Raw genomic sequence first — 27,961 nt, forward strand, 5'->3', positions numbered from 1 at the left:
ATGAATGGAAGTTTAAGGGGTAAACAGGGGCTTGACAAACAGTATGCTGGAGTCAGGGTGTCTGTGCTAGCTAAGATAAGCAGCAACACCCTGATGTCGGGGACTACGGACAAGATAAACTTAGAATGTAAAGATCAGGTTCCACGTGAACAGCACACAGACAGATCATGCTGTACAGGGGGATTGGTTCCTGCAGAGTGACCAAGCCATTCCAAAAATATGTGATTTAATGTATAGGAAATGCAATGTGATGTGTAAATGTGTATAAAGGAAGAGGTTGTCTGTGTCACTTCTGATGTGTGGCACGCCCTATACCCTCTCCGATGCCAGGGTCGAATTGAGAGTTTTGGATCCCAAAGAACTGGATGAAGTGTTCTCTCAGAATTGGACAAGGTGTTCTGGATAAGCCCAGTGGAAAAGGTCTCGGAGGGAATCCCAATGCTCAGGAAAAACTCATCCAAAGATATCACGGGGGAAATTTGAGGACAACTGGACCTTGTTTTTGAAAGCCTCCAATCCCCATACAATGGGTGGTTACTCTACTTTCCCATTGCAGCTGGGGTGTTTTCAGACTAAACAAACCCGTGTAACCCAAACTTCGCCATCAGTTAGGGAGGTGCCTTGTGCAACACAGTTAATAAATAAAAAGTTAAGAAAAATGAAAAGCCAGCCTCACCACTATTAACAAAAGACTCTTCAAAGCTATTCTTTTGCTCTGGGCTTTTACAATAATAAACTGGAAAAAATACATTAGAGAATGAGCTACTTCTAGCCACTTCATATTTCATTTTGCTTCTTGCTTCTCTATTTATTTCACGTCTTTCCTAATTACTTCTCAATGGTAGAAAGACAACATTAGGCCCAACATGTTTTAAATATGTTCTCCCTAGCCAAAATAACTTCATGGGTTGTCTGAAATTTCAAGCTTCCCACTAGTAAGCCTAGAATAAAATTAAAAGGGAGTGTAATCTAGTAGTTAGAGCAAGCGGGTCAAGGTTCTTTAGTTATTTCTCCTGCTCTTCTGCAAACTTTCTGTGTGACTAACCTTTCTGCCCCTCAGATTAATTGGGTACCATAATCCAGATATATGTTCTCACATACTTTGATTATATGTCTGCGATAACTGGGGACTGGATTTGATGACCCAGGAGATCCCGTTTAGTCCTGTGTCCTCTGTTTCGTATAATAAGAGTCTTAACTAATTAACATATGTATTGTGCTTTGAAGATGTAAAGTGACATCTTATTATTGTGCTTGGAGATCCTAACAACTGTAAGGTCAATCCTTCTCCAATGGAGTCATTCAGTTGACTTCAAGAGGAGAAGGATCAAGCCCCATTATCTAAGCAAAGTATTATATCCGCTATGTGCAGTAGTGACGCTGGAAGTTATTTAGGCCCCGATCCTGCAAACAGGCATTCATGTGCATAAAGTTATGTGCATAAGAGTTTGCTGGATTATGGCCCTGGTTTGTACAAGTTCAGCCTTCAAGGACTTCACTGGGCTTACACCAGGACTGAATTTTGGTCCTGATATATCTAGCAGGACCTAAAAAGTGGATGTGTTGTGAATTTTGTATATGCTGATATTTTAGGAAAATGCATGCTGAACATTAAACAAACCCTTGGATTTTCCAGGAGCTGCTGCTCAGATCCAGCATTTTTTCCTCTCTAGTGCATGCAAAGTTTCTAACGGTTAGATCAGGGATCGGCAACCTTTGGCACGCAGCCCATCAGGGAAATCAGCTGGGACGGTTTGTTTACCTGCAGCGTCCGCAGGTTCAGCCGTTTGCAGCTTCCACTGGCCACGGTTCGCCGTTCCAGGCCAATGGGGGCTGCGGGAAGTGGCGGTCAACACATGTCAATCAATACATAAGAACCATAAGAAATATTGCTATTGATAAGTTCATGCAAATGTGGTTAGTTTTGCATGGATATAAAGAGCTGCCTCGTTTGGTTCGGGCTCTGTCTCAAAGTTTGCCAATGGGAAGCAGAGTTTGGATCTAGGATTTTGGTTCAGCCCATTGCAGCAGTAATGGCCAGTGGCAAAGTCTGGTTCCAGGACTGAACTTTTCCAGAGGCTAAAGGTCTTCAGATCCAGGGGGTTGGTTGAGACCCAGCTTTGGCTGAAATTATTTGGACTGGAAGATTCAGACATGGAGATAGACACCCGGCTAGACTGCAGGAGTAGGGGTCTCTTTAATATTTTCCAGTTGAATATGCTCTTTGCTTCTTTCTCACTGACTTTCCCTACCACACAAAGAATGTTATTAAATTATATCAGGAGTTTCCCAAGGCCACTGCTTCCCATAGGTGCTGGAATTAGAGGTGCTGGCAGTGAGACTGCACCCCTTGGCTTGAGGTGGCTTACATCATATACAGGGTTTACAGTTTGGTTGAATGGCTCTCAACACCCCCATTATACAAATTGTTCCAGCACCCCTGCTTCCTCCAATGCCAGTAGCATCCTTTACCTCTATAATTCTACAGATTTAGCTATTTACCTACTAGGTTCTTATACAGTGTCCTTTGTATCTGAATCTGATCCATGCTTAGGTTCCAACTCCTCTCTGTAATCCAAGGAGTGTTCAGAACCTGGACCCACCTCTTGTTATGAGAATTAAGATCCCTACTTCCCTTTGCTCTAAAGGTCACTAGCAAGGTCAAGATGTCATTTTATGCTGCCTGCACTTGTAATGATTGAAACCCCCTTAGATCCCTATTCTGCACTCCATATTCACATGGAGTAGCACTTATGGGAATCATCCCATTGACTTCACTGGGACGACTCATGTGAGTGAGTGCTAGTCAACACGAGTAAGAGTTGCACAGCTGGGTCCTTAATTGGTGGGACTGTCCCTTTAAAGTCACAGTGCTCTGTATAACTCCACCATGCAAGGGAAAAGGATGTGGGACAAGGCAGCTGGCAAGAGAATGTCTGAGACGTTCATTCAAAGTGGCCAACTCTCATAATTTTTGGTGTGTTTCTTAAAGCCCCAGTTCCTGGAGGCATGCCACTGGAGAATCTCAGCTTTCATTGTGCCTTCTGATTGCAGAGAAAAGCTTGAAAACGTGACCTGAGTGTAACCTCAAGGGTCAAAAATCAGAAGGAGCACTTATTTATTTTATTTTGTTGTTAAATTTCATTATAGTTAAGCCAATCTTATGATGGGGGGGGGGCGGACTCACGATTTTTAGACACTTGAGGTTGCCAATGCTGGTGACTTCTGTTACCAGTAGGGCAGGGCCCTGTTAAGATTTAGATGTAAATATCTTCTCCTGGTTCACCCTGAAACCCCTAGCATCCTTCACACCAGGGCACCAGGGAATAGGTGCCGACTTTCTAATGTGCCCGGGGGTGCTCCCCCTAGCTCCGCCCCAGGCCCTGCCCCACTCCACCCCTTTCCCTAAGTCCCTATGCACACCCTGCCTCTTCCCCCCCACACACTGCCTCTTCCCACCCCATTCCACCCCCTCCCCCAAGTGCGCTTGCACTCGCTCCTCCTCCTCCCTCCTTCCCCCCAGTGCCTCCTGCACACTGCGGAACAGCTGTGGGAGGCGCTGGGAGGAAGTGGGAGGTGCTGATGGGAGGCTGCCGGTGGGTTCTCGGCACCCATCATTTTTTTTCTGTGGGTGCTCCAGCCCCGGAGCACCCACAGAGTTGACATCTTTGACCAGGGAACAGGAATCTGGAGCAGTGAGGAACAGAACTCCACCTCAAGGGCTGCATGCTACACTCCTGCACAGCAGTCCCAGCTTACTTTCAAGCCCTGCCTTCTGCATCCCAGCAGAGAAATGTCTCTGTGCTGCCTGGAGATCACCCTCATCATGAGTATCTAGTGCCCAGCAAACTGTGTGAACAGGGCCAGCTGTACATGAGCTTTTATTGTTGCACTCTTGAGAGGTCAAATGGAACAAAAAGGTCTCTGCTCGGGGTGACCGAAGCATGGGCACACTAGAAAGATCGCACCCGACTGTTCCCCTCTTGTTCCCTTTTTCACCTTCACTCAGTTTTGGTTTTGAACCATCTTTCATGATGGCCCTTCTCTTTGGTACAGCCAAATACCAGAAAAAAAAGTGTGTTTGTTTTGGAAAGAAAGGGATTAGAGGGATAGAGGCAGATTCTCAGCTGGTATAAATCGTCATGACTTCGTTGAAGTCAGTGAAGCTAGGCCAGTTTACACCAGTTGAGGATCTGGAGGGCATGGATGGGTGGCTGAAAATTCTATGCCAATGGCTTGTCTCACATCATTTTCAGCACACCCACTTCTGATCCTGAATAGAACCAAGAAGTTCTAAGATGGATGGGAATGAAAAACAACATGGTGGAAGTTTCTTGGGTTTTTCTGAACCTCAGTTAAATTTGTGGGCAAAAATTCGGGCTGGTTCTTGTTTTATCCCAGTTTTATCATCTTAGCTACAGATGGCTTTTTGCTCAGGAGGGTGGAAATTAGAGAAGGACACAGGCCGTAGGCAGCTGATATTGGGTGTATTGGGTGCATCGCTAGTCTATGTGAAAATCTGGTTGCACTATTGTTTTCTCATTCTCACTCCTGCACCTCCTCCAGACCCTCCCATTTATTCATTTTATTCACCTGTTGCATTATGCCATTAATCATCATTGTAAGTTCTTCTGTGCAAGGACTTTTATTACACGTTTGTGAAAATATTTTTTAAAAATGAATTTTCCTTTTGCAGGAAATGTTCACATTTCAAAATCACTTTCCGGACTGAATCGGAATGAAAAGTGGAAATATTGAAAATTTTCACAAAATGAAAAATTCTGAAAAAGTTTGAATTGGAAACGTCAAAATGGAAAACAATTTGACATTTTGAAATATTGTTTGGTTTTAATCAACATTTTGAAGCAAAAAGTGTTATTTTAAATGGACTTGTTGAAACAAAAAATGTTGTTCTGGTTCGGAATATTGATTCAAAATGACATTTTTTTTTGTTTTGACTCTCCTGATTGGCATCTTGAAAAATTATGTTGAAATTGACATTTTCCCATGGAAAATAGCAATTTTGACAAAACGACTGAGAAACATTTGCCACTGAGAAACATTTTAAGGTTTAAAAAAAAAATATCAAACCACACGTCTACTCCATCTACATCTGCTGATCCCTGATTGGAGCCTCCATGAGCTACCGCAATATAAATAGGCCTAATGTATTTGAAAAATGACTAGTGATTGTGGGTACCTCTGTTTCTTTCCTTGAGCCTCTTCTTCCTTAAAAAGGCCTGATTTTCAATGGGCAGGGCTCAGCAGTTCCTGAAAACTAGGAACTTTTAAAATATCTAAAGTGGGTACCCAAAAATGGAGACATCCAGAATTAATAGACACTTCTGAAAATTGAGTCCATAATAAATAATTATAAGCCAACAAACGCAGCTCTGTAAACGGAAGTTCAGTTATGGATGTGAACTAGAGCTAGATGCAATCCTTTTGCCTCAATATTTTATTTGAGTTAAAAATTTCTTGTTTGGGGCAAAAAAATTCCTGTTTCCCAGCGGAAAACGACAAATTAACCAATATTTGGTTACTGAAACATTTTTGGATTTCGAAACACCCAAAAGAGGTGGTGGGAATTTTTTGAATATGTCTTTTCAAAATATCTCACAAAAAACAATTAGCTCTAACCTGGACATCCCCAAAAACTGCAGGTGCTTGTATTAAAGGTTTTGCTTGTACTTCAGCTTTAATGGAAAATCATGATATTAAAGCCCTTTTCTGGGAAATTCACTCTCTGGAGTTAGTTCCCATGATCAAGAAACTCTTCTAATTAGAAAACAGTAATAATAATCAAGTGGAATGATCCCCCAATTTTAGTTTGGAGTGATCATTTTATTTCCAAACTTTATTTTTGCAAAAGAAAAGGACAATTTATCTTTGCAAGAACTGCAGGCCAAGCAGGGAGAGAGAGAAGCTGAGAACCTTTCAGTTCATAATAAAAGCTGGCAACAATAGTCTTAATAGAGTTCAAGTTTATTTGACTAATACTTTCACCACTTGTCAGAGAACATAGTTTTCTTTGTGGTAACAAAACAAGCCCTTTCCTCTCTCATTTCTCCAGTGAGCAGTACAGGCACTTGTGGTGAGCACACATTACTACTAACTGTTATGATGTTTTCTGTCAAATTCATTTATTTATGCAACTGCTGTGGAAAGGCCTGAGGCCCATAAGCAGCCATGAAAGATTTCAGAGTCCTGGTGTGGGGTCATGAAAGGGAAAGCAAAGGGGGGGAAGCCTCCACTCCTTGTGAGAAAGGAACTGACACAGGAAATGGTCACATATGGCACAGATTTATTGTGTCCGGGACTTCCCATTCAAATCTCATTATATCCACAGCTCAGAGCAGTGCATGGCACAACCGCATTCATTTTGAGGTCTGGCATCTGATGAAATTACCGCTCTGCTTTCCAGCAGAGGTGATGGGTTTATCATTCCTTGGCGAGAGAGCCAGAGATTGGAATTGCATTTATAAAGAATGCTGTTTGCTGCCCCTTGCCTTTAAATTAAGCCATGGGTATCCGTTTGTCTAACGCTCAGTAGACAAGGTTATTGGTGAGGAGGAGGGGAAATAATCCTTCTGGGCTTTAAATACAGCTAAAGAGAGAGAAGGAATAACTTGAGGGGAGACCAAATGGGAAAAGGTGTTCGTAGAGACAAAAGCAACGCACTGTTCTTTTCACGGTAGGGTTGTTTTTCGAAGGTAGGATAGTTGAGGCAGCAAGATGGTTCTGTTTGAATTTTTCCCTCTTTAGCATCTTTTCTGCAGGTGAAATTTCCCCCCTCCCCACAGAATGCCCAACTATTTGAGATTTATGTGGCAAAACAAGCAGGGATGGGGGAATGGAATACTTCTTATTGTTTGTATTACGGGCGCATCTAGGAAGTCCAGTCCTGGACCAGGACCCAGCTGTGCTAGGCACGGTACACACATAGAACAAAAAAATAGTCCCTGCCCCAAAGAGCTTCCAACCTACTCTTCAAGCCCATGGGCTAGCCATGGAGGTGAAATGCAGACCCTCTGTGCTATTTCAGTCTATGGCATGAGGGAAGAGCCCTGTAGCATGAAGGAACAGCCGCAGTGTTCTCGCAATATTTCTTTGTTGTTGTTGTTTTGTAAGCCCCATCTTCTGAAACGTGTGAATGTCCAGACTCGCCCTTCTCCCAGGCTTTCTGGGACAGTGTGAGTTAGGCAGGGTGTGATTAGGTCAAAGTGGGGAGCAATTTATTTATCTGGATGGGTTACTGGGAACTAGGAAAGTTTATAATTTGTTGCCGGTTTATTGGTCACATTTATTGTTATCTTTAATTCTTAATCCTTAATTGTTATCCTTAATGCCCAACACAATGGGTTCAAGGACACTAGGTGTTACTGTCAAACATAAACAATGCAAATAATAATGCAAAATATACATAATCATGTTTGTGCCTAAATCATTGCATGCACCCATTTAAAAACAAAATATATAGTATTAACAGACCAAAGCAATTATGAAATTTGTATTCATTAATTCATTAGAGAGGAAGGGTGGTCCAGTGGTAAGGGCATTAGGCTAGGTCTTGGGAAAACAAGGGTCACTTCCCTACTCTGCCACAGACTTTCTGTATGATCTTGGGCAAGTTAATCTCTGTGAAATGGGGATAAACAGAACTTCCTGACCTCACAGGGGTTTTGTGAGGATAAATCCATTAAAGCTTGTGAGGTGATCAGATACTGTGGTGCTGGGAGTCACATAAATACCATAGATAGTATATAAATACTTGTACTTATGTTAATACATAATTCTGTGTGTATATGTGTGTGTGCAAGATTGTGTGTGTATTACATGCATTCACTCATGTTCACACACTCAATTATGCATTAATAACATACACTTGCACAATCATTTAGGCACTCTAGTATATTCAAATACAGGCACACACAAGTTCACATGATCACACCTGCTTATGCACACACAGACTCCCATGCTCATGCGCGCGCGCACAAACACAAACACAAACACACACACACACACACATTGTGGTATTTTCAAAAAGGGCTCAGCATTGGCCTAACTTGTGCCTCCATGAAGCCAATGGGATTACTCACATGAGTAAAGTCACCTGCCTGCGTATGGATTTGCAAGATCCGTGGCCATGAGCTTCAGTGGGACTCTGGATAGGCATAAGAGTCTGCCTGTGTGAATCAGAATGAAGGATCAGGATCTAAATTTGTAAATTACGTATAGTGAAAATTCAGAATGAAGAAAAGGGGGCTATCAAAGATGTTTCTATGCAACAAAAAATATTAACCCCCCATTAATTTCACTTCCCTGTCCTGTTACATTTCTAAGGTCCTAACTTTGGGCCTTTTGTCTCAAAACTGGACATCAGCAGGTCAAAAGGGGGCAGCTAGTTTTGAGAAATATTTCCTCTTCAGCAAAGATGCGTGCTGTGCTGCCCAAGGCTAGTGAGTCACAAGGTCTAAGCAGTGTGGCATCTATCCCATCCCCCACTCCTTTTTATATTTGCATAGCCATAATTGCACTTAAATTAGAGAATAATAAGGGGCAAATTTAGTCAGATGGAAATAAATTTGCAGGAGTTCTATTTTATTTTGATTAAAAAAAAAAATCCTGAAGCCACCTTTTTTGTTTTGGTCAAAATTCTCCTCTATTTTCCTTGTACTATGAATTGTGAACTATATCACAAAATGGGTAAAACTTCTTGAAGAAAATGGTGGTGTTAACCCGAAGGGAAAAATCATTAATCTTGCTGTATTTCATTCCATTTTAAATATAGAAGTTTTTTTTCATATTTTATTTTTTTGGCACTGGGAGATGGAGGAAGGACAGGAGAGCTGCAAAGGACTCAATGTCCCTTCAAGTCAAAACATCTATTTTAAAAATACTCTTTTTTAAAAAAGAAAAAAAAAGCCTTCTCTCCTGAATTCATTTTTCTAAATAACAGATACGAGATGTTGGGTTTTTTTCTTCTCTCAGCAAAGAGGACCCCCTCGGCGTATTTTTCTTTTCAAATGTGAAATGAGGTGGAAAATCCTCATTTCACGACAGGAAGGACAAATATTGACACAAAGTTAATATTTGTCAGTAGCCCTGGAAGCAACCTGAGTGTTTAAAATAATAAATAAATAAAATAAGCAACGGGATTCGATGGTTTGTGAATCTGCAGAAGGGGAATCTGCTGCCTGAGTATAAAGTAAATAGATAGTCAACGCAAGCACACACCCCAATTTCTCTGCATTTCACACATGCGCACAAACACACGTGTCCACTGTCCCTCTCTCACACACAGACTTCTCTATGTATATCAGACACACACACACACACTTCTCTCTCTCTCTCACACACACACACACACACACACACACACACACACACTTTATCTAATATCAGCCATTTAAAAGGAGGGCTTCTGGAATTTATTACTGTTATTGTTCATCTCCAATGTAAATAGCACGTCAGTTCAATATTCAGTGGTCACTCAGTATTTATTAAGTCCTGTCCACTCTGGCCTTTTTTAGAGGAAAGCCCCAGGGCGGATTAGCTGCTGCCCTTGACACGCTGTGTCACTTATCTATTCGCATTGATTATGAGAGTCAGCTGTGACCAGGCCTCACTTTTCCCTTCTCCTTTCAGCCCCCTTTTACAAGCACCCCTGCTTGGATTTTCATGAGGAAATAATCAGATTAGGCCCTCAGCAGCGAGTTCATATGGAGTTCTCTTTCTCCAATGTGCTACTAACTGAATAAACGTGTTTTGTGGTAAATTGTAAATGACATTATGATTACCAAGGCCAGCATGGGTTTCATTTAAAAGTGATCGAAATTGCAGGCCACAGCAATTGTGACTGGCAGATAAGGCCATTTGGAAGAAAGGGAGGGAGGGTGTTTGGGGGGAGCCAACTGACACGCCATAGAGCAGCTCGCAAAGGAAAGGAGCAGAGCAAAGGGAAAGTCCTGGGGATGACAAAATACAAGCAAGGCCTATTTGCAGACAAGTGAAATGTCACCAGGGAGGAGGGGGATGACTCGGCTGTTTCCAGGAGAGCGAATGATGAGATCTGTCAGGATTTATGGGTTGCCCGCTGTACAATGCATGTTCCTTGTTCTCTGGGATAAAAAAAATAAAAATCTTTTTTGTGCAGCTCTTCTATTTCTGCTGTCTACATGAAGCTGCTGTTTGTTCTCCCCCTCTCCCCACATATTATTGGTAAAGTGCCGGTGCTGGTGAACCTGGAAAAGAAGATGGTAGATGGATATCTAAAAATAGCTGCTCCCATGCAGAGGGCCTGGTTCTAATCTCACTTGCACCTTGTCTCCCGACCACATTCAATCAAGGCTGATGTCTGTGTAATTTCATCATTTTCCTCTATGGCGTGCACCACGAGGGCCCAGTCCGGAAAACACTCCTGCGTCTGAATAACTGTACCTGAGTCATGTCCCGTTGACTTATGTAAGGGTTTGCAGCATCAGGGCCTAAAGCAGCCCACTAAACGAATCAAGGGTGGCTTCTACATGAAGATATATGGTAATCCCACTTCATGATATCCTGGGGCCGGGAGTTCTGGAGTGCTACTGTTCGCACCCCAAAGTGCCATTTCCTTTTCTTGATTTGACTGTGTGGCCTGGCGGCAGGTGTCGCCTATTCTCAGACTGTGGTGGAAGGCGAAGAGGACCACTCTATTGGTTTCATTGTCCCATTCTTTGTATACTTTAATGAAGATCTTATTTAAGGCTAAATTGCCCCCGTCTTTTCAGCCTCTTCTTTTATGCCTCTAACAATCTTTTTTTCTTAATAGTATCTTATTTCCCCCCAACTTTGTACCGTTGCTGAGAAGCCAGGAAGCTGAACACAGTGGGCTAGATTGTAGCTCAGACTGCACATTCACACAGAAGCATCCAGGGGAAGAAGACTCCCACCTTTATGCCCAGTACAGGGTTACAGGGTTGGATCCAGGCGTACTTCAGTAAGGGTCACTGCATCCCCCATCTCCAGAGCACGTGGCAACATGCACAGCTACCTCCTGCAAGAGCAGGGAGGAAGAGAGTAATAATTTACAGCAGTACCAAATTACTACCTCCCTGTAGCAAAGGGGGAACAGGAACCACAGTTCCTTCCCTCGGACGCTCCTGGAATTGCACAGCCCCTTACTATGGACTATGTTTGTGACACAACCCACCTCAGTTGAAAGGATTGCTGGGAAGGGGAGAGGAGAAAGCAAAGTGGTAATTCATGTCAAACATTTTTTATTATTATATGGAGATATACTTATCTCATAGAGCTGGAAGGTACCTTGAAAGGTCATCAAGTCCAGTCTCCTGCCTTCACAGCAGGACCAAGTACCATCACTGACAGGTTTTTGCCCCAGATCCCTAAATGCCCCCCTTAAGGATTGAACTCACAACCCTCGGTTTAGCAGGCTAATGCTCAAACCACTGAGCTATCCCTCCCCCATAAAGAAGCTTTACAAAGAATACCAAATTCATGGCAAGGTTTGTTGCCCTGCTATACATTTAGAACCAGGACATCTGAGAGAAATAGCTCCTTGCATCATCACACATACCAGCATCACACAGAAAGCTGTACCATGCAAATAAGCAGGTACAGCACGATGTGTAGAAATGGCAAATCAGCCCATCCCTTTGTTTATTTGTTGTTAAACAGGCATTTACAGAGAAGACGCAAAGTGCATCTACAAGCCCTCTACGCAAGGCTACTTCTGCAAAGACACAGACCATGCACTCGTGATCCTAGAAAGCTTGGACACTGAAGCAGACGGAAGGAGGTCGTCTCCAGTGGTATCGGTGACTGGCAGTTTTGTGGAGGCTTTCAGTAGAGGAGTTTCACGTGTATCTTGCTGTCCTTCAGAACATCCACCAGCTTTCTATTCGGTCTTGCCATCCAACAAGCTGACTAAGGTTTGCTTCACTGATCTAACGCCTCTGAGCTTAAGACTCCGCCTCATCAGTGGTCAAAATTCTACCAGACTTCTCATAGCCATCTTCTACGACGAACCCCGTAGCCTTCACGTTTTCATGAACGGGAATTACATTCCACTAGCCTCATCTTCTTCCAGCACTTTCTTAACTAAGGCCATGGCAGGCGCCCACTCCTTCAGCTTTGAGAACAACCTTCTCTACATCCTCCTTCATGGAGATGACCCCATAGAAATATACACCAGCTTTTCCCTTCACGCTGCTTTTACCATTGCTGAGACCGTTGGAGAGGAGGGTCAGAGAAGGGTGGTCCATCGCCTGGCTGATTTCTTGCAGATTGGACGGGACTATGTCAGAATAGTTCAGAGTGCGCCAGGGAGCGAGAGCACGTTAAAGGTTATCTCAGACAATGTTGGCAAGAAGACGCGTGAGTGCCCTCCCATGACACCTTGTACAGCCTTTTCTAGCAGGGCTGGCTGGGAGAAAACCCAGACAGGAGCAGCAAGCGTTTGGGTTCTGCAGTCATCTCATGCGGCTACCCCATTGAGAGTGCTGATCATTGAAATTGGAGAGCCACCAGGCCTTTTCAGAAATAAGCTTGTTCCCTCCTTGTCGAGAGACAGGTTGAAGAGCTTGGCCAGAACTGTTATCAACGCTCAGCAGACTGGGGATCTTCAGCGAGCCCTGGAGTTACCAATTGATACTTTAATGGTGACACAGTCTGCTTTGTCATCGCCACTAGGGGGCAGTGCCGGGTAAGCAAGTGACTTGTATGTATTCTTCAAAGCTCATTTATGATTATTTATTATTGTAAGATGTTGATAGTTTAAATGAGGGTATTTAACCACTGGAACAGCTTACCATAAATTCTCCATCACTCAGAGGTCTTAAATCAAGACTTGATGTCTTTCTTAAAAATATGCCCTAGTCCAACCAGAAGCAGTTGGGCTGGATGCAGGAGCTGCCAGGTGAAATGTTCTGGCCTGCGTTCTGCAGGAGGTCAAACTAGATGATCATAATGGTCCCTTCTGGCCTTAAAATCTATTAAACCTATGCATGGTATTCATGTATTCACACAGTCAGGGCCGGCTCTATGCTTTTTGCCGCCCCAAGCACGGATTCAGCGGCGTTTCTGTGGGTGATCTGCTGGTCCCGCTGCTTCGGCATACCCGCCGCCCGAATTGCTGCCGAAACCGCGGAACTGGCGGACCTCCTGCAGGCATGCCGCTGAAGGCCGCCTGACTGCCTCCCTACAGTGACTGGCAGGCCACCCCCCGCAGCTTGCCACCCCAGGCACGCGCTCGCTGTGCTGGTGCCTGGAGCCGCCCCTGCACACAGTGCCGGAGATGGGTATGGTGTGTTATAGATGAAAAAATGACAGGTTCCTGTCCTGAAAAACTTAGAAATGTAGACTCCAATGATGCAAACACAGACTTATCTTGACTGCTATGAGTAGAATATAACCTTGGGAGGAGACCGGTTAGCTGTGTTTGCTCAGCATGGAAAGAACAGAGCCAACATAAGGCAAGTCTGAGGGATACCCACTCATAAACGTGATGGCTGCCATCTTGGGCAACACACTGAGGACTGAACCAGGGGTCTCCAGAGTTAAATGAGTGAGCTGCTATAGCTTGAGAGGTCTTTAGCTGGGGCTGCAATAGACAGAGCCCATCCGTTACTGCCATGTGCATGCCACCCACACCACCTGTCTGCCTGTGAAGGGAGGGCAGGCCCTGCATGGCTACTAGTCCCACCCTGCCCCGCCACACACACACACACACACACGCAGGCAGAGGGGAACAGAACCTTGGATGTTCTTCTGTCCAAACACTAGCCCGTGGAGCTGAGCCGGGGCGGGAAAGGTGTAATGTGTGCCTTGTAAAGGTCTGACACAGATTATTCCCCCTGTAGAGCAGAGAAGAAATAATAACTGCATCACAGTTCCTTTGGCTGGGTGCTCCTGGGGCAGCACAGGTTGCCCATTATAATATTTCATTGAAATAACCCACCAGCAACGAAAACAAAGAGGATCTCTGAGGATGTGTATTTAAGTGTAAAACATATTTGATGATGTTACATTTCTGTATCTCCCATATTCTCTCCCCATTGTGTTTCTGTATTGTCATCCCTCACTGTGTAAGCCCTGTAGAACCTGTAGAAAGCAAGAGGGCTTTAACTAGTAAGAATCTATAAAAATGCAATAGGATTATATAGAAATTACTCTAAAACCCATACAATTTTCTACAAAATGAGATCCTTTCTATAGGTGTTTGTTTGTTACTGGTTTTTTTTTAAACCAGCCTATAGATCAAGGATGTAATTCACTATTAAATTCTATAGGATGATTCACTAAATTCTACAGGGTGACTCAGAACACATATAGAAAGTATTTTCTTTTCTTTTAAAGTCTGTAAGATTTTCCTCTCAGGGTTATGTCTAAAAGCTCATTTCTGCAAACACTTACTATTGGGAGCAGTATTAACCCCCATAAGCAATCTCATTGACATCAGTGGAACTCAATAGTAAGACCCAATGACAAGGGTCTTCAGGGACAGGCCCTAATTTGGGGCCTGATCCTACAGAGGGGGACCTGGGACACACATTCACCAGTGGGATAAACTAACACCACCAACCTTGAGGAAAGTATTTGTCCTTCACTACTTGGGTTCCTCTGTAGTGTTATTTATTACTCCCCATCAGTCTTGGGCTTTATGGCATCACTTGTGGCTTTGACACTTGTGATATAATAAGGCCCTGGCTAACCTGTAAAATTAAATCAGATATTTCCTGTTGGGACATGTAATATCCCCTCTGTCTGTCCCTCATTAGAGTCTAGACAGTACACACCAGCACAGACAGGGATAATGGGGTTGGGATAATGAGAGATTGTGTATTTTTCCACACAAGGGGGGAAATTTTCTTCCACACCTGTGTCCTGCAGAAACAAATGAGATTCAGAGATCTCTAGGGCAGACTTGACAGCCTACACCAACACATGGCCAACAGCACTGGAATGCCAGACCCACAGTTCTCCCTGCTTCGCAAAGCTTTGGGCAACAGAGATTGGGACTCCCTGTTCACAACCCACAAGGAAATGGCTAAAGATTGCCTTGGGGACCCTAGCAGCAACAGCTCTGCATAACAGTGTAACGCTGGCAGACCCCGGTCGTTGGCATCGAAACCGGGGATCTTTGGAGCTTTGTGCATGAGCCTCTACTGCATGAACTAAAAGCCAACTGGCTCTTAGCTAAGGCTGTAGCAAACTCAGTGGTCTCAGTGCCACTAGATGGGACAGAACCCCACACCCAGAAGGTGTGTGGGTTACAACAGCAGAACTGTTTATCATACTGCCAAGTCTTTTTAAAAATAATTTCTCTCGTTTCTTTATGTGGTTTCAATTTGACTACTTTTTTAGGGTCAATTCATTCTGCTGCTTCCTGATTCACCAAGGAGAGTGGGAGATGATAGCTAATAGATACATGGAAGACAGAGAAAGCACAATAGTAATATACCTTATATACCAAGAGTGTGTGTGTGTGTGTGTGTATGTGTGCGTACAGGGCACACACACACACACACATATATAAATTATTCTGTGTTCAGAGCAGGGTTTGCATAGTGCACAATAAATAAGGCCTGGGGCCACACATTGAACAAAGTGGATAAAGCAAAATATTGCATAGCATTCAGTGAGCAGCAACCATCCTTGGCACTGAATGAGGCAGGGGTCCTGTGGAAATAATAGTATGTCATCATGTAGTTAAAGACTGTGTCATAATGCATCTGCACAGTGTGAATTAATGGCTGGATTAAGGTTGCACAGGAAAGTTTAATTCTAGTATGTCTTAGCTTTGGAGTGCTTGTGTGTGTAACCGTAACATTCTTTTACTGAAATTTACTGAAATTACTATACGTTAGGGATGTAAATATTGTTTAAAAAAACAGCCGTTTAAACTATTAAAATTATATTGGTTAACCATTTAATCATTAACATGACAGGGGTCAGGGTCTGGGGTCAGGGCTGCTGCCCATCCCTTGTGTGGGGTCGGGGTCTGCTGCCAGCACTGCGCGACTGGGGTTAGGGTCTGCCCAGGGCCGGCTCCAGGCACCAGCCAAGCAAGCTGGTGCTTGGGGCGGCAGCTTGTAGGAGGCGGCCGTTTTTGGGGGGTTTTTTATGGTGGTGTTCCGCTCCGGCTGCCCTGTAGGGGGCGGTGGCGCAGAGGACGGGAGCGCCCTGCAGCAAGCCCCGCAGGGCAGTCCTCGTTCTTCCCTCCCTGCTGACCGGAGCAGTGCAGAGCCCTCCCAGCAGGCGGCGGGACCGCGTGGCAATGCCCCGCTGAAGCCCTGGCTGCCCCCCTTCTCTCTCTCTCCCCCCTGCCCCCTCCCGCTCCCCCCGCTAGCCGGGGCACATCTGCAGCGCAGGGAGTGCCCCTGCACCCTGGCTCCGGCTGCGCCGCAGGTTTTTTTTTTTTTTTTTTGCTTTGCCATTCTGGCCGCCCCGTTTTTTGTTTTGTTTTGCTTGGGGTGGCCAAAAAGCCAGAGCCGGCCCTGGGTCTGCCACTCGGCCCCGCATGGTGGGGATACAGGCCAGGGGCTGCCGCTCAGCCCTGCCCACCAGGGGTCCAGGGACTGCCGCCTGGACCCACACAAAGTGCTTGCAACCCCTCCCAGCTTGGTATCTTCCACAAACTTTGTAAGTGTACTCTTTATGCCACTACCCAGATCATATCTGAAGATATTGGAAAGAACCAGACCATGACAATCCCCTGCGGGCCCCCGCTCAATATGCATGGGGTTGGCAACCTTCGGCATGCAGCCCATCAAGGAACAGGAGTACTTGTGGCACCTTAGAGACTAACAAATTTATTTGAGCATAAGCTTTCGTGGGCTACAGCCCACTTCTTCGGATGCATAGAATGGAACATATATTGAGGAGATATATATACACATACAGAGAGCATGAAAAGGTGGGAGTTGTCTTACCAACTGTGAGAGGCCAATTAAGTAAGAGAAAAAACTTTTGAAGTGATAATCAAGATAGCCCAGTACAGACAGTTTGATAAGAAGTGTGAGAATACTTACAAGGGGAGATAGATTCAATGTTTGTAATGGCTCAGCCATTCACAGTCCCTATTCAAGCCTAAATTGATTGTATCTAGTTTGCATATCAATTCCAGCTCAGCAGTTTCTCGTTGGAGTCTGTTTTTGAAGCTTTTCTGTTGCAAAATAGCCATCCGCAGGTCTGTCATTGAATGACCAGACAGGTTAGTGTTCTCCTACTGGTTTTTGAGTGTTATGATTCCTGATGTCAGATTTGTGTCCATCAAGGTAATGCGCTGGTGGACCGTGAGACATTTTGTTTACATTGACTTTCCACAGGCATGGCCCCCAGTGGCCCTGGTTCGCTGTTCCCAGCAATGGGACCTGCGGGAAGCCAATGGGAGCTGCAGGAATGGTGAACCGTCACCACTGAAAGCTGCGGGGGCCCGTGCCTGCGAACAGTCAACGTAAACAAAATGTCTTGCGGCCCGCCGGCAGATTACCCTGACTGGCTGCGTGCTGAAGGTTGCCGACCCCTGCAATATGCCCTTCCAGCTTGACTGTGAACCATTGATAACTAGCCTCTGGGTATGGTTTTCCAACCCCTTTTTCACCCACCTTCTGGTAGGTTCATCTAGGCTATATTTCCCTAGTTTGCTTACGAGGAGGTCATGTGACATAGCATCTTACTAAAGTTGAGATATATCATGGCTATTGCTTCTCCCCTATCCACAAAGCTTGTTACCCTGTCAAAGAAAGCTCTTAGGTTGGTTTGACAAGATTTGTTCTTGACAAATCCATGTTGATTGTTCCTTATTATCTTCTAGGTGCTTACAAATTGATTGTTTGATTATTTGCTCTATTATCTTTCCAGGTACCAACGTTAATTTGACTGGTCTGTAATTCCATGGGTTGTCCTTATTCTCCTTTGTATAGATCGGTGCTATGCTTGCCCTTGTCCAGTCCTCTGGGATCTCTTCTGCTCTCCATGAGTTCACTAAGTGTATGTCTACACAGCACAGAAAAAACCATGGCTGGACTGTGCCAGCCGACTCGTGCTCAAGAGGCTTAGACAGCAGAGCTGTTTCACTGCTGTTTTCTTGGTACCCTTTAGGTCCCTTGCTGGTTTAATCTCATTGTGTGCCTAGGGCTTTCTAAGTATGTCTCTACATGCTTGTGGGGTTTATTTTTTGTTTTTATTTTTCATTCATCCTTCATAATGTGACCTTGTTCCCACTCTTTGTATGACTTGTTTTTGAGTTTCAGGTTGTTGAAATTCTCCTGGTTAATCCATGGTCTCTTACCATACTTCTTATCTTTCTAGGCATTGGGATAGGTTGCTTTTGTGCCCTTAATAATGTCTCTTTAAAACACTACGAACTCTCCTGAACTCTTGACTTGCATCTGAAGAAGTGAGGTTCTTACCCACGAAAGCTTATGCTCCCAATACTTCTGTTAGTCTCAAAGGTGCCACAGGACCCTCTGTTGCTTTCTCCTGAACTCGTTTTTTCCCCCTAGACTTGCTTCCCATGGGATCTTGCCTACGAATGCGCTGAGTTTGCTTAAGTCTGCCTTCTTAAAGTCCCATTATCTCTATTCTGTAGTTTTCTCTCCCACCATTCCTGGATTCATTCCAGTGACTTAGGAGTTAAAGGTTCTTTTGCCCATTACCAATCTCCTGAGCCATCCTCAAACTGAGTCTTATTTGAAGCTACCCTCTGTTTAATATCTACTGTACATAGTAAACCTATCTAAAAAGCCCTCCTTACTCAGAGTGTCATACCATGCCTGGCAGCTATGGAAATGCACTGATCACACTCCAGGGTGACACCTGTGAATTACAAGAGTCAGGTGATGAGAATTAAAGTCATACCCCTGCTGAAACAGCCACTACTAAGGCAATAGCTCTCCGAGAGCCAGCTGATTCCAGTTCAGCTGCTGGGGTGTGGGTGGGAAGGGGAAAGCAAGGGAGAGAAGGGAATAAGAGAGATGGAACAGAAGGGGTAGCAGCAGAGCAAGCGGAGGAGGAGAAGGTAAGGGGGAGGGGTGGAGTGGATGGGAAGGAGCTAGGAGAGGGAGGGTCAATTCCATCTCACATATAACACCAGGCCGATCTGTATGGGAAAAAACGGGGTTATAGCTTCATTGGGGGGATATGGGGTAAATCAAGCTGCACTCTGATAGTTGATGACACCAGTACAGCTCCTCAAACAGGGGGGTGGGGGGTGGGGGTTGTCTGTAACTAACTCTCATTTTAAAGTGAATGGGCCTGATCCTGAGAAGCAGGAAGCAACTCCTTTAGGAGTTATGAATGCCACTCGTGCTCAGGGATTAAACCACAGGTGATTAAAACCGTGTCACTTCTCTAATATATTTGAAAGGAGATCTGTCTCCTGCTATCACCTCTTTTACATAAGCTGCACACCAGCCAGGTTTCCCCTTTAACAATGAATGGGAGATGTTGTAGCTTTTGGAAATGAAGGGAGTGTCATTGCTGATTCTCATGGCAACTTGTACAATGATTTCCATGTGCTGCAGTCCCCACGTGCATACAACCGAGCTAAGTGGGGACATCATGACAGCCTCAGCTCGGAGGGGCTGATTTTCTCCTCCTTTACAATGGAGTGGCTCCCATTTTGAACCATTCATTTCCATGGAGTGAGACTAGTCAAATCGGTGTGAGTGAGGGAAGAATCAGGCCCTAAATATTGTAGCTTCCCCATTTCAGTTTGTTTTGAGCATTGCTTAATGTATCATTACATTTTTCCCCCCACATGCCTTCTTTGTAGAAAGCTGGCGAGTCAGGGGTTAAATGTTTTTGGGTGCTGGGCACTTGGGTTCCTTTTCTGTATACCCTAGTTTGGCTGTAGGACTTCACGCCCGCAGGCCACAGTCACATTATCAGCTGGAAATTGGATAACGACAGCACAATGACAAATCCAGGTTGCTTGCAATAAGGTGCTAATCCCTTTGCTTTAATATCGGAGCAGCGTGTAATGATGTTTGGACATCACTCCAGTTTACTGACGACCCCACTGGGGCCTGCAATAGAACCTTACAACTGTCTAACAAGACGTCAGGTGACTGCCGTCGTCAAAGCAACGGACGGTGCAATCTAATCTTCCCTCCATCCCTTCCAGCTCCCAATAAGGCCCAGGTTATAGAAGTGGCCCATCAATGCTTGGTAACTCGAATCAATTAACGTTAATTCGCACAATGCTATGATGTATTGTGATCACTTTCATTTCGGAGAAGGGGGAAGAAATTGCTATAATTCACCTAAAATGAGGTTGTCTATGGTGCTGAGGTATTAATTGGGTGTCCATATTAAATGGAAAAGGCGCACAGTAGTGAAGGAAAAGTGGATGAGTGACTCTCTTGGCTGCTATTGACCTATCAGAAGAAGACAGTGCCCTTTTCCTTTGCTTTTATCTATTACAGTTTTCCCTATTGCGTGTCAAGTTGATGTATTATAAAAAATTCATTTGGTGACCTTTCACCCCCCTAGCAGATTAAACAATTTCACTGGGATGGCATCATTAACAGGGCCTTGCATTTAATGATGATTTCTCTAAAAGGCCACGGAGATTCGATTTTAAGCTAACAGATTTATTGCACTATTATAACATATCGTAAAAAACTGTACCACCTACGGTCTGGTTTTAGGATAGAAACTGTTTAAGAGTTTATATGGAGCTTAAAGTGGTATTACCTTGGGATATGCTGCAACAGCAAGACTCTGACCTTCGGCGTGAGACTGTTTACATGTAATAAAAGATGTTCCTCCAACAGTAAACTTAAGGAGTGTGTTAGGGAAGAAGCTTGGCTTAGTTCCTAGCCACTAGTAGGCAGCATGATGAGTACAGGTACTTCTGCTGGTTCCCAGTTAATAATGAATGGGACCAGGGAGCTTTCAGGATGTTTGTTACTGGTACTCTAAACTCCCCTCCCTACAGTTTTGGAACTTTCAGCTCCTTCCTGCTCTGCAGGGTGCATGCCACTGAATAACACTGGGTGCCTGTTTTAAAAAAGAAAAGCAGTGCTCTTTTTGCTACAGAACATATGGCACTGAAAAACGGCTAACTCCACCGTAATGAGCCACTCTGCTGAGTCCTGCTGCACTGCTGCTGTCTGCTTACCACTCAGGTTTGCATATGTTCAGCTGCGATGGGGAGCTGCACTCCTCCAGTCCTCGGTACAGCCAGGGCCTCATGATGGTCAACTGGGAACACTTGGACAAGAGGAGAAGGCTGGCCTTATGGTCTGGGGTTTAGGAGATCTGGGTTCAACCACTGGCTCTGAAACAGGCTTCTTATGTATGCGACCTCGCTCTAGTTGTAAAACAGGGGTAATATACTTCCTTCATCTGTTTCAATCCTAGGCTTGGATTGTCTCGGACAATGTGTATGTACAACGCCCAGCACGATAGGGCAGAGATGTTAATTGGGGTCTTTAGGTGCTATTTTTGATTTATTTGTAGAACAATTAATTGCCTGAAAAGGCTGGGAACAACAAGTTAATCCATGTTCTTGAATCTGTCTCCCTTACCCAATCCTTTCTAATACACTGGATTGCTCAAAATGCCCAGTTTTTAACAGAAGGTTTCTATTGCTTTTGAAGAAGAGAAACCCCAAACAATCAGTCATTGGAGTTGCCTTTTCTAGTCCAGTTTGGTTCAGAAAGGATAATGGAGTCACTTGTTTATTTATTCCAATTCACACTGTCATCCTGCCCCTCCTCTTTAGCCTCCTGAACTATTATATCTCCTCTGCTTAGCTCCCTGCCCTGAGAGACTCTCACCTCCAGGGCATGGGACACATGGCTTCTTTCAAAGCTTACTGTCAGCATGTGCTCCCTGCAGAATTAGCGTATGGATTGAAGGGCCCAAGTTTTAGAAGTCTGGCCTGCGTGACTTGCCCTAAGTCAAAGAGGAGGCAAATCAGAATACCTGGCTCCCAGGGTCATGTTCAGCCCACTACACCACACTTCCATCAACTGCCCAGCCTTTGTAAAGGGACATTATTGATGTTATTTTTAAAGACCTCTTGCTCTGTTGCCAACAAAACCGAAGAAACTTAAAGCTGAAGCCTGCTTCCAAGCTGAATTTCTTTCTTCAGCTTTGTGCTGTGTGTGTGTAGGTCTAGGAAGGTTGTTTTTATATTGTTTTGATGGGCTAGGGAGGGGTCCTATCCTGCTCCCACGCTGCTCTGAGAGCCCACACGACCACTGTCCCGTCATTGTTGCTGAATGATATGAGCCATATTATGTGACTGAATCAGGAGTAATCAGTAGCCTGCATGTCTCCTCCTGCCTTTGTTATGCATAGGGTTGCCAACCCTCCAAGATTGTCCTGCAGCTTCCAGGAATTAAAGATTAATCATATGTCATATGATGAGACCTCCAGGAATACATCCAACCAAAATTGGCAACCCTAATTATGCACCTCCTTCCCCATCCATGTCCTTTCCCCCCACCAGTAGTTGTTTCACTCCCAATAGAAAACACTAGGGTTCTACATGTACTGTACCCCACAAATCACTGATCTCTCAAATGCTTCCCCATCTCCTCTGTTACTTCTGAATGCTTCTTAATTTCCTTTCCTGTCTTCCCTGCCCCTGGGCCTCATGCAAAGCCCATTGTAGTCAATTGAAAAATGCCCATTGATTTCAGTAAGCTTTGGATCAGGCCTTTTTCCCCCTTGAAGTCAATTGCAAACTCATTAACTTCAGTGGTGCAGGATCAGTGACTATGAGAATATCTTAATTTCCTTCTGTCAGTGCAGCCCAATTTCTCCCTTTACCCTCTCAGTTCTTATGATGCCTCCTTCTAGGTGCCCCGCTTATTCCAGTTTCCTTCTGCCACCCTTAAGTTCGCTGCTCCTGAGTAAGAGACATCTGCTCTCCGACAGGCCTCAGTATGTTCTGTGCTACCACTCCCTGTGGCGTAATAATCTGGTATGGGCTTCTCCTGACCAGGACTTCATAGGCAGAGTCATCTTGCCCATGGAGATCTTCAGGGGACTGACAGGTTAACCTGCTTCCCTGCTGAGCCTTGTCAGCAGGGAATACCAAACCAACCCGCTTCCCTGCCAGCACTGGGCTTCAAGGGAGTGACAGGAAAACATGCTCTTCCCTTAGCACTGATCAGACTGGGAGAGGCAGCTTTGCCCACTCCACCACTGGTAGGAGTTTGTGTGGAGCAGCAGGCTAGCCTTTTCCCCCATGAGGAAGGGATGCAGAGGAATGGCTGGTGAGCCTATTTTCCTTCTGGCACAGATCAGGCTGCTGTCCTCCTGTCCTAGATACTGACATTCCCTTGCAGGAATGTAAATTAATTGTGCCACATTCTCAGGGCCTCAGCCCAGCAAGAATCAGGGTTGAGCACACTGCACAGAAATGTCAATCTCTGCTGGGATGTTTGGGTCCTAATCACCCGCCCATATTTTTTTTAAAAACAGCTATGGGTGATTTTTTCCTAATAATGAATCTACAGAAGGAATGTTACTGCCATCAGGAAGTGTCAGTGGCTGCTTCCCAACGCTACGTTTTGGGAGGCTGTTCCTTGAAACTAGAAAAGCTTTGTCATTACTTGTGCTGACTCCCCAACCAGTATGCTGTCCTCTACACACCACCCTGCCTCTCACCCAGTTCTAAAAGTCGCTGGTGTTTACAAATAGCTTGTCAATTGCTGACTATCCAACTTGGGGGCTTATTAAAGGGGCCTAGTTTTCAGCATGTGCTGAGCACCCACCCTCTGAAAATCAGTCTCCTGTGAAGTGTCTCAATTTGGGCCACCAAAATTGTGATTATGATCCATTATAGTAGTGTCTAGATGCCCCAACTGAGATCGGGACCCCATTGTGCAAGGCATTATATATACACCGAGTTAGAGATGGTCCTTGCCATACAGAACGTCCAAGATAGTTGGAAGGGAAATGGAGGCACAGATGATGATTTGCCCAAGATTATACAGCAGGTCAGTGCCAAGAATAGCACCCAGGTCTCTGAGGCCCGATGTATTAGACTACCACTTGCCACTGCCCCTGAAAACTTTGGCCACTATTAGTAGCTTTGTGGCTGGGCCCAATCTTTGTGTTAAGCTGCAATGCAGTTTGCCCAGGGGAGCTCTGTTTTGTAATGCAAAGAAACAGTCTGAAGAAATTGAGTTAAACCAAAGCGAATTGGTCCTCAATAAATCTTTTGTTTGTAACCACCTTTAAGCAAACACTAGAGAGCTGAATGAATAGCTTTCCTACTTTCATTGCAAGACAATGTCAACCCCCCAGTCGCCTCCCTTCACTGCAATGGTAGATTAGAGGTATTATATATATGTAAAAAGAAGATGCTAAATGACATGAAGCACTGAGAAGGGAATGAAATGATATGGGCTCCGAATAAAGTGTTGTTTCTTTATTCAACTGCAAAAGGCTTCTCTCAGGATGTTTGAATTTAAATTTCACTCTTGGAATACCAATGGCTTTTTAAAGAGGCGTCTGTGTATCTCTGCACATTAACATACCTTGATACAAGTGACAGAAGCACAACATCACTGGAGAAAGGAATGTACAGTTTAGTTGTAGCCGTGTTGGACCCAGGATATTAGAGAGACAGTTTGGATGAGGTAAAATCTTTTATTGGACCAACTTGGTGAAAGAGACAAGCTTACACAGAAGAACTTTGTCTAAGCTAGTAAGCTTGTCCTTATGCTGGAGAAGGCAAGTGTCTTTTTAGAAGACCTCAGGGATATTCAGTTGAATGCATCTTGCCAGTCAGGATGATTTTTGTAGAATCCATGTTTTTGAATGTGCAGGAAGGATGGTCTTATGGTTAAGGCAGTGGACTGGGACTCAGGAGATAATATCTAGAGCTTTTCAGTCCTAGATCTCAACGGACTTTACAAAGAAGGTCAGCATCAGTAGCCCCATTTTACTGCTAGGGAAAGCAGAGGCACAGAGACATGAAGTTACTTGCCCAAGGTCCCCCAGCAGGCCTGTAGTAGAACTGGGAACAGAACTCAGGGCTCCTGACTCACAGTTGAGTGCCTTATGGGTTTGATTCCTACCTCAGTTGCACACTTTTGCGTGAACCTGGGACAAATCAACTAATTTTTGTGTGCCTCAGTTCCCCATCTGTAAAGTAAGGATGATAAATTGGGAATCCTTTGTTTACATTGTAATCTCTTTGGGGTAGGGACAGTTTCTTACTATGGGTATGTACAGTACCTCGCACAATGGGGCCCTGGTCTCACCTGGAGTCTCAAAGTCCTACTGTAATATTAAAGAAACTTATTGGGAAATTGATACAGTGTCTTATTAAATCTTAGCAGCAATGTTAATTCAAATTGATATGAACCACTGAGCATTCCACCTGGACTGAAAACAGCACAAAGTTCTGCAAATGGAGAGCAATGTCTAGTTAGAGGGGGTATCTAGGGAATTGCTCGAGGGTTGGAATCGGGTGTTTTAAAATCATCCTTAATAATATGGTGATTTTTTTTTCCACATTGCTTTGCATGAGGAAGAAATGGAAGCAGTCTAACTCCTGGAGGCTGCCTGTATGTGAGGCCCTATAATATCTCTGTCCTGGTACAGCCGTCTGATGGAGAAATGGAGAAAGAGCTTCCTGAACAGCCACAAATTATTTTTTTGGATAAGCAGGTAGTGATTTGCCTCCCTACAGGGGTATGATTCTATTAATTCTGTGCAGTATTGTCAACCCCAAGCATTCGAAACTCATCAGATTGGCTTAGAAATGCATGATTTATTTTTTTAATAATAAATGTTGGATTCTTTTTCTTTGGGGTATATTCAGGTGATGTTTTCAAGCCTTTCGTCTCAACTATGAGGACTAAAACATTCCTTTTTTGAAGCTGAGATTCTCATGCAATCTCCTGATCCCTGAAACTGGGGCATAAAAAAACAAACATGAAATATCGTGGGCCTCGTGATAAAATCACTAGAGTTGGCAACACTGATCTGTATGTTGGGGTTAGCTGGGATCCCTCATCTCCCTGTTCTCCTGTTGCTACTTTGCAGTTAGCTTCTACTATGAATCAGTCCCCTTTACCCTGACTTGGGAAAATCATAGGCAAATATCTACATAAACCTGGATATGAACTTTGCAGATCAGGTGTGTCCTGAACTGTGATACCAAATCCAAACAGTTTTGGGGGAAGTTTGTGTCTGGATCCAGAACTGGACTCCATGGTTTACAGCATTGCGATCCCCAGGCATTCAAAAATCATGAGTTGGGCTCCCCAAAATCATGAGCTTAGATTTAAAATCATGACATTTAAAAAAAAAAAACAATATTTGGGGTCCTTTTTATTTGTCTTATGGTGTCGTAGTCTTTAGGGTTCACATTTTTGAGTTTTTCCCTGTAACCAGGATAGCTAGAAATGTACTTTTTTTTTTAAATTAAAGCTGAGATTTTCTTCTAATCACATTCATTTAGAAATTGAGGTTTATGGGAACCACCAAATAATGCAAGACTCACAATAAAACAGTGAGAGTTGGCAACTCTAGATTTAGGCTCATCTGCAGTAAATATAATACTTTGTATGATGCAATTTGTAACACATAGTATGTACATACATGCTGTTCTTGCTGCTAGGGATCAATAGATGAAAGTTGCCTTAGAAATAAAAGGATTCCCGTTTCTCTGGAAAAAAACTGAACAAACCTTTTATTGCTTTCTTTTCTTCTTCGCAGGGTCGGAGAGTTGAGGCATTAGGTCTGCCCTCAGAGCCATGGGTCATGACAGCCTGTCTCAAGGGCTCTTCGGAGGCTGTGTTGAAAGGTTTGGATATGTTTTGGATATGCTATGGTGGAAGCCTCCACTAGAAGTGATGGCTATAATTTGAAGAGTTTCTTTTGAAGAAAGATTCAGTTTGAAGGCCCATCATTGGGCTAAAAATAGAAGGCTGGGTTTGAAGATCTGTGATGGGCTGCTCACATGGGTGTTAGGAGAAAAATGGCTTTAAAATGTGTTTCCATGCCCTGTCAACTTAGAGACACTGTCCAGTAGAGAAGACCCGAAATATAGGTCCTGGAAAAAAAGAGAACAGATGGAGAATTATAAGTCCCTATAGCCCAGTGCTAGGCTGGTGTTAGTTGGCATGAAGTCAATGAAGCTACATAGATTTTATACCAGCAGAGTATTTGGCCTAATATGAATAGAAATATCTACCTGTTTTTGTTTTTAATGTAGTATATTCCAGTGAGAAAATTCCCCTTCTGGCCCTGATTTAGCAAAATACATAAGCACGTGTTTAACTTTAAGTGAATATTCCCTTTGAGCTTATTAAGGCTCATTACTCACATGCTTACATTTAGGCCCCAGCTTAAGTACTGTGCTGAGTTGGAAACCCAGACATCACAGTGTGGTACATGAAACCATGAAAGTGAAGCTGTTTATAAACACAGCATAAAATTGACCATGCTAGCTTCACTGCCTGAGCTGAGTGAGGTTCAAAATAGTGCTGGGCAAATGGATTTTTTCTTTTTTTTGGTTCTCTGGCAATTCTGAAAAAATGAAAAGAAAATCATTTCTGTTGAGTCAAAAATGAAATTTTTCACAACATTTCAGCCAATGGAAAAGTCAGAAAAAATGGAGTCTGGTTAAAATGACTTTTCTGTTCAGCTTGGCTGAAACTGCTTTTTTCCAGCTCAAGTTCAAAAGGCAAACCAGCAACGTCCCCGGTGAAAAGTCAGGGTTCCTACCACGGGAAGGTTTGGGGTTTACAATCAGGTTGAATGTGCCTTAACTTCGACTTGGCAAGACCATTTCCAGGAAAGTGAAAGGGGAAGGCAGTTTCCAGGATCTAGTTCAACCACCAGTTCTTGGGCTAGGTGCTAGGATCACTGGGTGAAATTCTGTGCGATGTACAAAAATGGTAATTGATGATCACAGCGATCCATTTGGGCCTTAAAAAAATCTATGAATCTATTAATTTCTTGGCCTACCTGCTGAGAT

At 44.1% G+C, this 27,961-nt stretch overlaps 1 protein-coding gene across 3 annotated transcripts in view; it reads left to right on the forward strand.

Moving 5' to 3' along the window:
• The window catches only part of PKHD1 (PKHD1 ciliary IPT domain containing fibrocystin/polyductin), a 380,982-nt gene that overhangs the window by 335,648 nt on the left and 17,373 nt on the right, over window positions 1–27,961 (forward strand). For 2 of the 3 annotated variants that reach the window (XM_065587493.1, XM_065587494.1), the window contains exons 60-62: window positions 11,677–12,703; window positions 25,509–25,644; window positions 26,698–26,785. In XM_065587493.1, coding sequence (XP_065443565.1) covers window positions 11,677–12,703; window positions 25,509–25,644; window positions 26,698–26,785 — 1,251 coding nt within the window. Of the gene's footprint in view, window positions 1–11,676; window positions 12,704–25,508; window positions 25,645–26,697; window positions 26,786–27,961 lie in introns of those variants that run through there. The other variant, XR_010599356.1, reaches the window with a different exon arrangement.

The sequence above is a fragment of the Chrysemys picta genome, chromosome 3 (genome assembly GCF_011386835.1).
Source record: "Chrysemys picta bellii isolate R12L10 chromosome 3, ASM1138683v2, whole genome shotgun sequence".
In the NCBI taxonomy this organism is placed as follows: domain Eukaryota; kingdom Metazoa; phylum Chordata; order Testudines; family Emydidae; genus Chrysemys; species Chrysemys picta.